This window comes from Spinacia oleracea, chromosome 4 (assembly GCF_020520425.1).
Source record: "Spinacia oleracea cultivar Varoflay chromosome 4, BTI_SOV_V1, whole genome shotgun sequence".
NCBI lineage: Eukaryota > Viridiplantae > Streptophyta > Magnoliopsida > Caryophyllales > Amaranthaceae > Spinacia > Spinacia oleracea.
Genome location: NC_079490.1, coordinates 50,314,018 through 50,326,080, shown reverse-complemented (window position 1 = coordinate 50,326,080; position 12,063 = coordinate 50,314,018). Strand labels below are relative to the sequence as shown.

The window sequence follows — 12,063 nt, the reverse complement described above, 5'->3', positions numbered from 1 at the left end:
TCACCTGTAGGCGGCGACACCCCAGCAGTATCACCTGCAGGCGACGACACGGTCTCAGGACCCGTAGTCCCACTCTCATCCAAACTCCAATGGTCAAGCCCCCCATGACCATCATGCACCGGTGGCAACACATCCGATTCATCTACAAAAGGAAACGTCCCTTCATGAAACTTGACATCCCGTGAGACGAAGAACTCATGTGTCTCTAGATCATAAAGTTGCCATCCCTTCCTGCCAAACGGATAACCCAAAAACACACATCGGCGACTCCGAGACTCAAACTTATCCCCTTTACACCGGAGATTATATGCATAACACAGACACCCAAACACTCGGATAGGCACATACGATGGTGGTTTACCAAACAACATCTCATAAGGTGTTTTATTGTCAAGGATCGGGGTAGGTGTACGGTTTATCAAGTAACAGGCGGCCAAAATACATTCCCCCCAAAATTTTATTGGAAGATTTCCTTGAAAACGTAACGCCCTCCCAACATTCAAAATATGTTGGTGTTTTCTCTCGACTCTCCCATTTTGTTGAGGCGTCCCAACACACGACGACTCAAACAGAATCCCATGTTGACGAAAATAATTTTGTAAGCAATTGAATTCAGTACCATTATCACTGCGTACTACCCGAAGGGATCTATTAAACTGACACTTAATCATGGCAACAAAATTAAGAAATGTCGATGCAACTTCCATTTTATTATTCAGTAAATAAATCCACACACCTCTAGAATAATCGTCAACAATGGTAAAAAAATACTTTGCCCCACAAGACGAGGGAGTCTTGTAGGGTCCCCATAAATCAAGATGAACCAATTCAAATGTGCGACTAGCACGACTAACACTAACTGGAAAACTCTCCCTACATTGTCTCGCCCGCGGACATACATCACAAATTGTTTTATTCTTCCTAATCTTATGACTCACATGAGGAAGTAACTGCAACACTTTTTCCGACGGATGCCCCATCCGTTGATGCCACAAGTCGACCACACACTCCACTGCTAGCACACGAACCTTTGGAGCCCCACGGAAAAAATATAGTCCTTCCTGTCGATCACCTACGCCAATCACCATCCTCGTCGAGCGGTCCTGAAGAACACACATTTTGTTAGTAAATTGAGCAGCACAATGTAATTCGTCACTTAATTGAGTTACAGAAATTAAATTGCAGTTCAATTTAGGCACAAATAGAACATTATCGAGCACGAAACCATCCTCCAAGACCACCGAACCATATTGGTTTGAATTTGCAGGTTGACCGTCCGGCAACACAACCTGTTGATTTCTTGATGTCTTGATATTTCTCAGGATTGAAATATCACCCGTCACATGACGTGATGCCCCACTGTCAACAATCCAACGTAAATCAAGATTACCTTGCAACTTGGTTGAAGGTCGTGACAAGATGTCAACTATTTGCTGGACTTGCTCCTTCGTCACCCCAACAAGCTCATGATTGATTGTCGTCACTGCACCATGCGATCCGTCTCCACTCGTCACAGTGGTTGTCGCCCCTCCTGTGGCATTGCTCACGGCATTGGCACGAGCGACACCACTGGTCGACGACGCTGCCCCGCGAGCTACTCTGCCTCCTCTAATCGACGTCCTGCCTCATCGACCAGGCTCTGATACCATGTCAAATATTGTGTAATCTCGTATCATTCTCATTAATAACATACGTATATATAGTACAACTCCGTTACCTAAACCCTAGGTACACATTAGGTAACTCACCATAGTTAGGACTCTACAGAATATTCACAGAATAATATCTAATATCTTAACATATCTTAACAAATACTCCTTCCGTATTTATTTAAAAAATACATTTGGTCGGGCACGAATATTAAGAAAAAGAATTGAATAAAATAAAGTAATAAAACAAGTGGGGTTTGGTAGATATTTTAATAAGAAAAACAAGTGGGGACCATGTCATTTTAGGGAGTGGGGGTGGGAGTGGGGGTAGATATATTATTTAATTAGATGGTTGGGTTGATAAGTTACTAAAAATGGCAAGTGTATCTCTTAAATAAATACGACCGGAAAAGACAAGTGCATCCCTTAAATAAATATAAAGGGAGTATATATTTGTCATTTTTAGTAACTTTTTAAATTCACTATCTAATTAAATAATAGCCTATGACCCACTATTACATTAAACAATTAATTTCATAAACCTCCACTTCACACCCATCCAAAATTTAATAGTCATGTTTCTGCGAAAAAAATGTTAAGTATAAAAATAGGAGAAGTTTCGTCAACATGGTTGTTATTTTCCTCCAATCGGGTTGTTGTTTTTCCTACAAAAGGACAAACGTAAACTGGCTATGGGGTTCCCAAGAAAACTCTATCCGATGTCAAGTCATTTCTTGTAGAGAGAGAAAGTAGTCAGAGAGTAAGTTTGGTAATAATTGCACACTTGGGTAATGAGTAGTATGTCATATTTATAGTAACACCGAAGGGAATTATTAGTAAATATATATGAGAATATTTCAAATCGTTTTCAAAGTACGTTTCTAAAAAATAATGTTTGATTGCATAAATCATTAGAATATTTAGAATGTATTTAAATAAAATAAATATACATTAAATGCATATGTTTATTACTAAAATTCACAAATTTCATTTAAATAACTATACATTAAAATAAATTAATAAAATTTATAAATTTACGGGGATTACACAACCAATTGACCAGGCCGTGAATGTTAATTAAATAGTGCTAGTTAGCTATGGTACTAATCAAGTGACAAAGTAAAATTGAGAATCGAGAATTGAGAGCAATAGAGCATATATCATGAGTGAAGTTAACATTTTTAAAACATCCAAGATGAAATTCTAATCACGTAAGGAATGACGTTAGCATATGACCAAATTTAAAAGCATGGTGAAGCAAACTAGTTCGTACTAGTAGTAATAAGTACGTAGTAGCATAAAACTAAGGATCTTGATACAAATATACCTTTACCTAGCTTTTAAATTTCATAGTTGACCAAGTTAAGAGATTTGAGTTTGATAAAAAAAGACCGTGTTTAATTTGACTTCTAGAAGCTGCCTTTCAATTACATTTATTTCAAGTCGAACACACTCTCTCTTAGCTTCTTACATACGTCATCCTCAAATAAGACTATCAATATGTTATATTATCAAGCAATAATAATGCATGGGTCGTCATACGTCGTTTATTTTATTTATTTAGGTCATACGTTCAATTTCAACTGCTGCTATCATATTTGATATTCTGATTGCATGGGTCACACCGTCAATTTATATATATACTCCCTCAATTCTACCTTGGAATATATTATCTTACTATTCCGTAATAATTACTCTTTTCGTCTTTTTTTTAACCCATCTTTAAAGGATTATCTCATACTTAAAATGATAATGTAGACAACAACTTTACTCTCATATTAAATACGTTTAGTTTAATCATTTTTTATCTTTGAATCAAAATTTAACAAAGCAAAAATAGCTGGAGACAAACAATTAGGAACGGAGAGAATAATACCTCACTTTAATTAGCTTGCAAAAAACAAGGGAATATATATATGGATGCTTTTTAGCATGTGTTTAGAACCTATTAGCAATTTAGCATTATACCCAATTATGCTTGTTCACTCTAACATTTTGAGATGCCCTTCAAATATTCCAAACCTATATACTCTACTTAAGAGTCAAGGCTGTTTTTATTTGACCATGTTATAACTTTGCTATATGAGGGGGCGCTGCCACAACTCACAAGCACGTGGATTTAATTTGGAATTCATTTTTATAATATATTTTAATTCTTAAGGAATTTTAGTGAACTAATTATGCTTATATATTCGTTAATTAAATAGGATGGGTGGACCTCGTTTGGGTTTGAAATTTAATAAAGCATCCATGGACTTGTTTATTGATATTAAATAATTTAATTACGGAGTACTCGTATCAGTTATTCAGTTATCATGCATAGACCAGAAGAAATATAATGTCTATTGAATATGCAGACTAGTTAGTTTAGATAGTTTGTCGGAGATCAAATACTATCGTCTGTTACAACGTAACTATCCTATACAAGATTTTTAAGGGACTGGGGACACTTTAATACGAGTAGAACATGTTACAATCTTTAACTACAAAAACAGAAAAAAAAAACTGTCGGGATTACACAAAATTCTAGCTAAAGATTTTAACTTGGTTTAAAGCGTGTTTTATTTACTATATTTTAACTTTTTTAAACTTAATTGACCTAGTTAAAACTTATTTTTAGTTATAACCCTTGTGTTTTATAATTGAGACACTGAGCCTAGAAATTAGAATGACTTATTTTATCTTAAATATATTGGCAAAATGTACGTACAGAACCTTTTATCATAAGATAGCTAGCAATATATTGATCGCAAAGATCTAGGGTCTCGTGCATCTAGAAGCTAAATGTTGATTAATTAGTTCGGTATGAATAATAAGTTGGTGAAAATTGAAATACAAAAAGGCAAATTTATAACTCCTTACTCCTTAGTCCTTACGCATACGGAGTAATATATTGACAACATTATTGATAAGTAAAAGCACCACTTTATCACAATGAAGCTCATTCACGTATCTATAAGTGTATGGTTACGTCTAAGCATATACATCTCACTTAAATGACACAAAGAGCATGTGTAGCAAGTCTCAAAGTACGTAGTTGAGTGTTTGTTTGATTAAATTAAAATGGTTTGCACGTGTACTAGGTGTATACTAAATTTATTATTCGTCGGAGTATTTTTTTATCCAGTTTTTATAACTTTTAATATGTTTTGATTTTGGAGGGGTATATAATATAAATGTTAATTAATTTCATAATTTAATGGTCCTCACTTATTTTACTTGATTAAAATATTTACATAAAATTAATTGTTTAATGTGGTAGTATATCATATGGTAAATTAAATATATTATTTAATTAGATGGTAAAGTTGAAAAGTTACTAAAAATGATAAGGATCTCTTATTTAAATATGAGGAAGTTTTTCGGATATCTGATATGTGCTTGCAAATGCATATCATAGCAAAAGACAAAATAGGAAAAAACACAAAAAAAATTGAATAATACTTTTTTAAACAAAAATGGTACTTTTTTTAACATGAATGGTACTTCTTTTTTTCCCTATTTTGTCTTTTATATATTTGTCTTTTACTTTGATATGTGTGATATCAGATATCCGAAAATACTTCCTCATTTAAATACGGGTGAAAATGATAAATGTGTCTCCTGTTTAAATACAGATGGAGTATCTATTAAAAGGTATATAATTCATTTGAATTAATTAATGAGATAAAATATATACAAAACGAGACTTGATCGAAAATGATCATATGGAGCTGCGTCATATAGAAGATGACTAAAAAAGTAAAAATATATAGTAGTGTACGTAATAGGCTACCACGTCTAGGGGAGTGCAAAAATTGGTCCGTACCGAAAAAATGGACCGGATCGGACCGATCCAGACCGGATCAGACCGGACCGAAGACAATCGGTCCGGTTATCGGGTCGAGAAATATCAATTTCCGGTTTTCGTTCCGGTCCGGTCTGGTCCGGTCCAAAACCCGATTTTGGACCGGACCGATTTTTCTTAATAAAATATAATATAAAATACATAAAAAGTTAATTCTCTCCTTTAATATGTTGTAAATATTATTATATTGTGATATGTTTTATTTTAGCTTCCAAAAAAGGCCTTAAAAAATTGATTTTTTTATATATATTTTTTCTTTTTTACCTTAATTTTTAGAAAAATAAAAAATATATAGACAAAGGTCTACAACCGGTCCAAATCGGTCCGGTCCGGGTTTTGGACCAATTTTATCGGTCCGGTCCGGGTTCGGTCCAAGCATAATCAGTCCGGTCTTTGGGTCTCAAATTATCAAATTTCGGTCTTCGGTCCGATCCGGGTCGGTCCGGTCCGGTCCGTGTTTGGACCGATGAACACCCCTAACCACGTCTACCAGTACGTGTTATCTAGATATACTGAAAATAGTTTTCTGTTATTAAATGGATCTCCATCAATATAGGTTGCAAAAGATTTTCCATTTGAAATTTCATGATTATTTAGTACTCCCTCCGAATCTTAATGTTATTCCCGTTTCCTTTTTTAGTGTCCCAAAATAATCTTCCCATTTCTTTTATTTCCTTTTTAATCTCTTCCTTGTAATTTTAACTTTGTAATTCTATTGGTTTATCAATAAAAAAACATTGTAGTCTCATTGGTTGGTTTAAGTTTGGATGGATTAATGAGTTTGGCATTTTTATTCCTTAAATTATATTGGTTCAACTATTTTGTTTTTTTGTGAAAATGGAATCAAAAAGCAACAATTCCCCATAAAACTACATTAATAATAGTTAATCTTATAATATTTCTTTTTCCTTAATAACCGCGTAAAATGACAAACGGGAATAACATTTAGGTTCGGAGGGAGTAGTATTCATTTCACCAATTGTATTGAACTTTGGTCGTAAGTAGGAATTAAAAAACGGAGTAGTTATTTTTTTTGGCAGTAACGGAGTAGTTATTATTATAACTTAAAAGAAGAAGGCGTATTTAACAATTGTTTGGTCAAATCGACCTTGAACACACTCCTAGTCAGTAGTCACTCCTAGTGGATAGCACAGAAAGGGGCGGTAAAAATGCCCAATTCCATGACTACTTATAACTAACTTTATGAGTGGCTACACAATTAGTGTAAAAGAAATGGGAAAAGATTCGAGAAACGAGAAATTAGTGTAGTGTAAAACAAGACAAATTAAATTTAAAAGATTATGGGCGGCCTGTGGGGCATTTGGTACCGTATCATAAACGTACAACTTTTTTTTTCTTTATTTGTGTGTGTGGTGCAATAAGGTACAACTTTATGACTCTACCACCAGAGGGCACAGGTCACTACTTGACATTTGGCCTAATTAGAGCTAGCTACGTAGCTGTTATTTCCGTTCTCTGTTTCAAATACCAACTACACTACAAACCTACTTTAGTACTCCTTCCGTCCCTTAATACTCGCACCGCTTTTTTTTTCGGGTCGTCCCTTAATACTTGCACCGCTTCTATAAATGGAAATTCATACTAATATTATATTATTTCTCACACTTAATTACTAACCCCACCTACACCCCTATTCCCTACAAAAATCATTTAAAAATTCACACCCCCACTTACCACTCCCCACCTCTTACACATTTCCCACTAACTATATTAAAAAATACCCCACTATCAACTAACACCCATTAAATTAATAAGTCAATTCAAATGTCTTAAATTCCGCACCGGTCAAACCGGTGCGAGTATTAAGGGACAGAGGGAGTACTTATTAAAACAACATGACTCACCTAATTGCACATGCCGACTGCCTCGCTTCGCAATAAAATACAATACGGTGTACGTAGTGTATACTCCTTTGTTCTAGTATTTGATTCTTTCCCTCCATCACCTATACCCAGTCTCCCTGCCCACCTATCCATCGATCCACCACCTCTGCCCATCTCCGCCACTACCCAACCCACCCTCCCACCTCCGCTCACTACGCAGACTCGACGATTCTTCCCCCCGCTCACGTGCCACTGACTACGAGGATCCTTAGGTGAATAGAACGCATCCTCAGGTGTAACATTGTAACGTTGGGTAAAAAATGTTTTCATTTTAGGTGTGTTGCAACTATTGTGATATTTTCATTTTAGGGAAACTATATAGAAATGGAGGAAGTACTTTTTAGTAATATTTTTTTAAAATTTTAATAAAAATTATTCCTTCAAAATCACTAATTTGTACTACATCTATTTTATAATGTTATTTACGGTTACTATTTGCACAAATATTAAGACAAATGAGATAAAATGTGTAAAATGGTAGATGGTATAACAAAAAATGAATAAAGTAAGAGAAATCATGTAAAAAAATGAGTGCGTGTAAGAAAAAATGGATAAAGTAAGAAACAATGGGTAAAAATAAGTACATTTTGTGGGAGTGAAGGGGTAATAATGTAAGATGATATGTTTCATTTCCAAAAATAGTATAAAATACAATGTAAAGAACATTATGAAACAAATCAAAACGGAAAATGTAAAGATCAGTTTGAAACAGAGGTAGTGTTAATTTAATCATTTAACCCTTTATAATGTTTATTTATCAACTTTTTTTTATATATAAAAGTTAATCAAAACATAATAAAATTTACAACAAAATGAGTAAAGTTATCCCGCTGTACAATAAATTTACCGTACATCATGTGTGTGTAAGACCTTTTAAAGATTTATTTTAAGGGAAATTTCCTAAGAGCAACTCCAATGGTTGCATTTAGGAACTTGCTTGCAATTTCCAAAACTTTCAAGCAAGTAGCTAAACCATTGGAGCAATTTTGTTAAATTAGCTAGACAAAGCAGATTAGCTATACCAAGCTAATTAGCTAGGGAAAAAAAAAACTTTTTTTTCCTGATTATTAGAAATGTAATTATGTAAACGTAGGAATAGAATAAAGAATTTAGAAAAGAAGTTAAAAAAAATGAAGCTACTTGCTAACCATTGGAGCATGTTGTATCTAGAAAATATTGTTGCTTGAAAAAGTGATGTGGCATACCAAGCTACAAATTACAATGATATTAGCTAACTAGGGGTGTCAATTCTCAATCAGACCCAGTGAACCCGATGGGTTTGTCCGACTGTTTAGAATCCGAACCGTTTAGAACTCGCGATTTAAGATCCGAAATCTGATCCGATCCGATCATATTCTACTCGAATCCGACCCAACTCGTTAATATTGATCCGATTAAGATCCGAATCCGATAACAGACAGATCTGTGACAATCCGAATCCGTTTAATCCGAACCGAAGCGATCCGAAACCCGTTTATGATCCGATCCGTTTGAACCTGAATCCGTTCCAACCCGAGGAAAATAAGTATAATCCAATCCGTTTGTAATCCGTGACCCGTTTAAACCGAATCGTTTCAACCCATGACTCGTTTAATCCGAACCAATTTCGATCCGAACCCGTTTAACCCAAATCGTTCACAACCCATAAAAGAACATTAATTATGTTGCACTACCAATTAAGCGTATGACTATTAGTTATACGGTGTACTTGTACTTCATTCTCCCTTTAAATTATATACTATGCTCAAATGAAACTTGCAATTGATGTAGATTTAAGGTGTAAAGAACTTTCAGGAACGGATGTAGTATTATACAAAGTTATTTACTATATATTCACTAACTTGTGTTACTGATCTTAAATGCTTACTCCGTATTACTTTTAAAAGTTAGTTATCGTTTTCATGTCCTAATTAAGTCACCGATATTATAATTATATAATTTGGAACCAAATGGACCTGACTCGGATAATAACTCGATCCGATAATAACCCGATCCGACCCGTGTTAGCCCGTTACCCGATTAATCCGATACGATATAAATCCGACCAGATATGAATCCGACCGATATGAATCCAAACCCGTTATAGTCCGGTTAAATCCGTTAACAATTCGTCATGTTCCAATCCGATCCGATCCGACCCAACCCGACTACAATCCGACCCGTTTACAACCCGATTCAATATGAACCCGTGTATAAAAAATCCGACCCGATCCGTTCCGTTAGCCAAATTAATCCGTTCCGATCTGACCCGTTAGCCAAATTAATCCGTTCCAATCCAATCCGTTTCAACCCGAATCCGATGAGTCCGACCCAAACCCGATCCGTTGATCCGATTTGACCCCCTATAGCTAACCATTAAAGATTAAGATAATGTAATTCTCAAAAAGAGATTAAGATAATGTAATCATCATAATGTTCTCCCAAGTTCCACAATCTATTGAAATAATTAAAAGATAAATTAGCTTTGTTGTTCACTAGTAATTCTATACCGAAAATACCCCAGCATAAAAAAAACCGGTAATGGAATATTCTATTTAAAAATTCCAAAAATCCATCCCACAATTTCCTCCCTCCGGCCTCCTCTCAAGTCTCAACCGCTTATAAAAGCACACTAACCACCCTTTCTTTGAACCCCAAAACACAAAACACCACACAATAAATAAACCAAACAACTCAAAGGAAATGTATGATAGCTTCAAAAACGAGTACCAACTTTGCGAGGAGATCGGCCGAGGACGATTCGGCATCGTTTACCGCTGTTTCTCTCCTTCTTCATTAGCTTCTTTCGCCGTCAAATCAATCGATAAACGCCACCTTCTTGACGACGATCTTGACCGTCAATGCCTCGACAAAGAGCCTAAGATCCTTCAAATCCTATCTCCTCATCCTAATATCCTCCAGATCCACAATATTTTTGATTCCGATTCTCGTCTTCTCATCGTTACCGATTTGTGCAAGGAATCGACTCTTTACGACCGTATCGTCTCGTCGGGCCCGTTTACCGAGCCCGACGCTTGTTCCATTTTCACCCAGCTGGCTGAGGCTCTTCACCACTGCCACCGTAACTACATCTGCCACAGGTCCGTCTCAAATTAGTTTTTACGCTTTTCTCTTTCAAAACGATTAAGATTGGAGGTTGCTGAGGATTAATTGGGTGTTTGTTTTATTGAAATCAGGGACATAAAGCCGGACAATATATTGTTTGACACAAGGAACAGGGTGAAGCTTTGTGATTTTGGGTCAGCAGAGTTTTTTGGTTGCGGCGGGGAGCGAGAGAAGATGAGTGGGGTAGTAGGGACGCCGTATTATGTGGCGCCAGAGGTGTTAGCGGGGAGGGAGTATAATGAGAAGGTAGATGTTTGGAGTGCGGGTGTAATTTTATACATTATGCTGGGAGGTGTTCCACCATTTTACGGTGACAGTGTTGAGGATACTTTTGCGGCTGTTCTTCGTGGTAATCTTAGATTTCCGACTAAAATTTTCAGGTCTGTTTCGCCTGAAGCCAAGGATTTGATGAGGAAGATGCTTTGTAAAGATGTTTCTCGAAGATTTTCTGCTGAACAAGTTCTAAGTAAGTTTTTCCATCTTTGATTTTTTACCTTTATTATCGGGTTTACGATTTGATTTTACAGTGATTAACTGGGATTGTAATTTAATTATTTCAGGGCATCCATGGGTAACAAGTGGAGGATTGAGCAACACAATGAGTGACATGAGTTAAAGTACAAATCTTACTGTAATTTTGAGTATATAAATAGGAGATATAAAGTGGGATCAAGATGAAATTCCTCGAGGATGGATTGTTCCGTATCTTCTTCGATCCCGTGTTTTACAAGACTTCAGAAAAAAAAAAAAAAAAAAAGTAAAAATACCAAAAGCTCCTCCGTCCGACTTATTATAGCGGAGGAGCTAAATCTAAACGGTTTCCGGCAAATAGTACGGAGTACGGATTAGTATGATTTGCACCAATCTTTTCAATATGGTGTTATCAATATGTAAAAGAGCTTTGTGCTTTTTTAATTTCGTTAATTAAGAGAGTTAATGAGAAATGTAGATATTAATTAGAAGGAATAATGATGTTTTAGGCCTCCACTTAAGCACTAAGTTTCCCATTATGCCCCTTTTTTTTTGTAGAGTATGGAGGCAAATGTGTGAGATTTACTTTTTACTTTGTAGTGAGTGATGTTATTATTATCATATCTAATGTAATACGGAGTAATGTCTAATAAAATTTACTTTGTACTAGAATAGTAGAATTGGTACTTTTGTGGTCCAAAATCCAAATCTTTCTTTTCACTTTTGCTTGATTTCATGTGATTTTGTCTATGTTGGGAAAAAGTAATTATCCCTATTCTATACACCACAACTTGCTTTTCATAAGCTTTCTTTGAAATTCTTTTGGAATTTTACTTTTCAAACTTGTAATTGGTCTGATTCAACTTATGTTTTCATTGATAAAGAATTTAGAATCTAGGTATATAGGTACACATATAGTTAAATATTGATAATAAAGTAATTCTTGCTTGAGAGTGTGACTTTTTAATACAATCATGTATTAATGAATAATGATCAAAGTAATGTATTGACAAGTCAAAATGAACATCTATTACAAACAGAAATATACATAATATTATAAAAGTAAAAATGTGTATGGATTGGTATG

The 12,063-nt window shown here is 35.2% G+C and overlaps 1 protein-coding gene and 1 long non-coding RNA gene across 2 annotated transcripts; one reads left to right on the top strand and one right to left on the bottom strand.

Moving 5' to 3' along the window:
- Nucleotides 1-689: 689 nt before the first annotated feature.
- On the bottom strand, nt 690-1,473 carry LOC130459496 (uncharacterized). The gene is made up of 2 exons (XR_008918908.1): nt 1,391-1,473; nt 690-1,103 (listed from the first exon to the last, which is right to left on the bottom strand). It is a non-coding gene; the product is annotated as an uncharacterized lncRNA (long non-coding RNA).
- Nucleotides 1,474-10,012: 8,539 nt separating this feature from the next.
- On the top strand, nt 10,013-11,269 carry LOC110797281 (phosphoenolpyruvate carboxylase kinase 1). The gene is made up of 3 exons (XM_022002378.2): nt 10,013-10,480; nt 10,577-10,971; nt 11,066-11,269. Exons 1-3 carry the CDS (start codon nt 10,083-10,085, stop codon nt 11,119-11,121), a joined length of 849 nt encoding a protein of 282 aa, XP_021858070.1. The 5' UTR covers nt 10,013-10,082; the 3' UTR covers nt 11,122-11,269.
- Nucleotides 11,270-12,063: the final 794 nt, after the last annotated feature.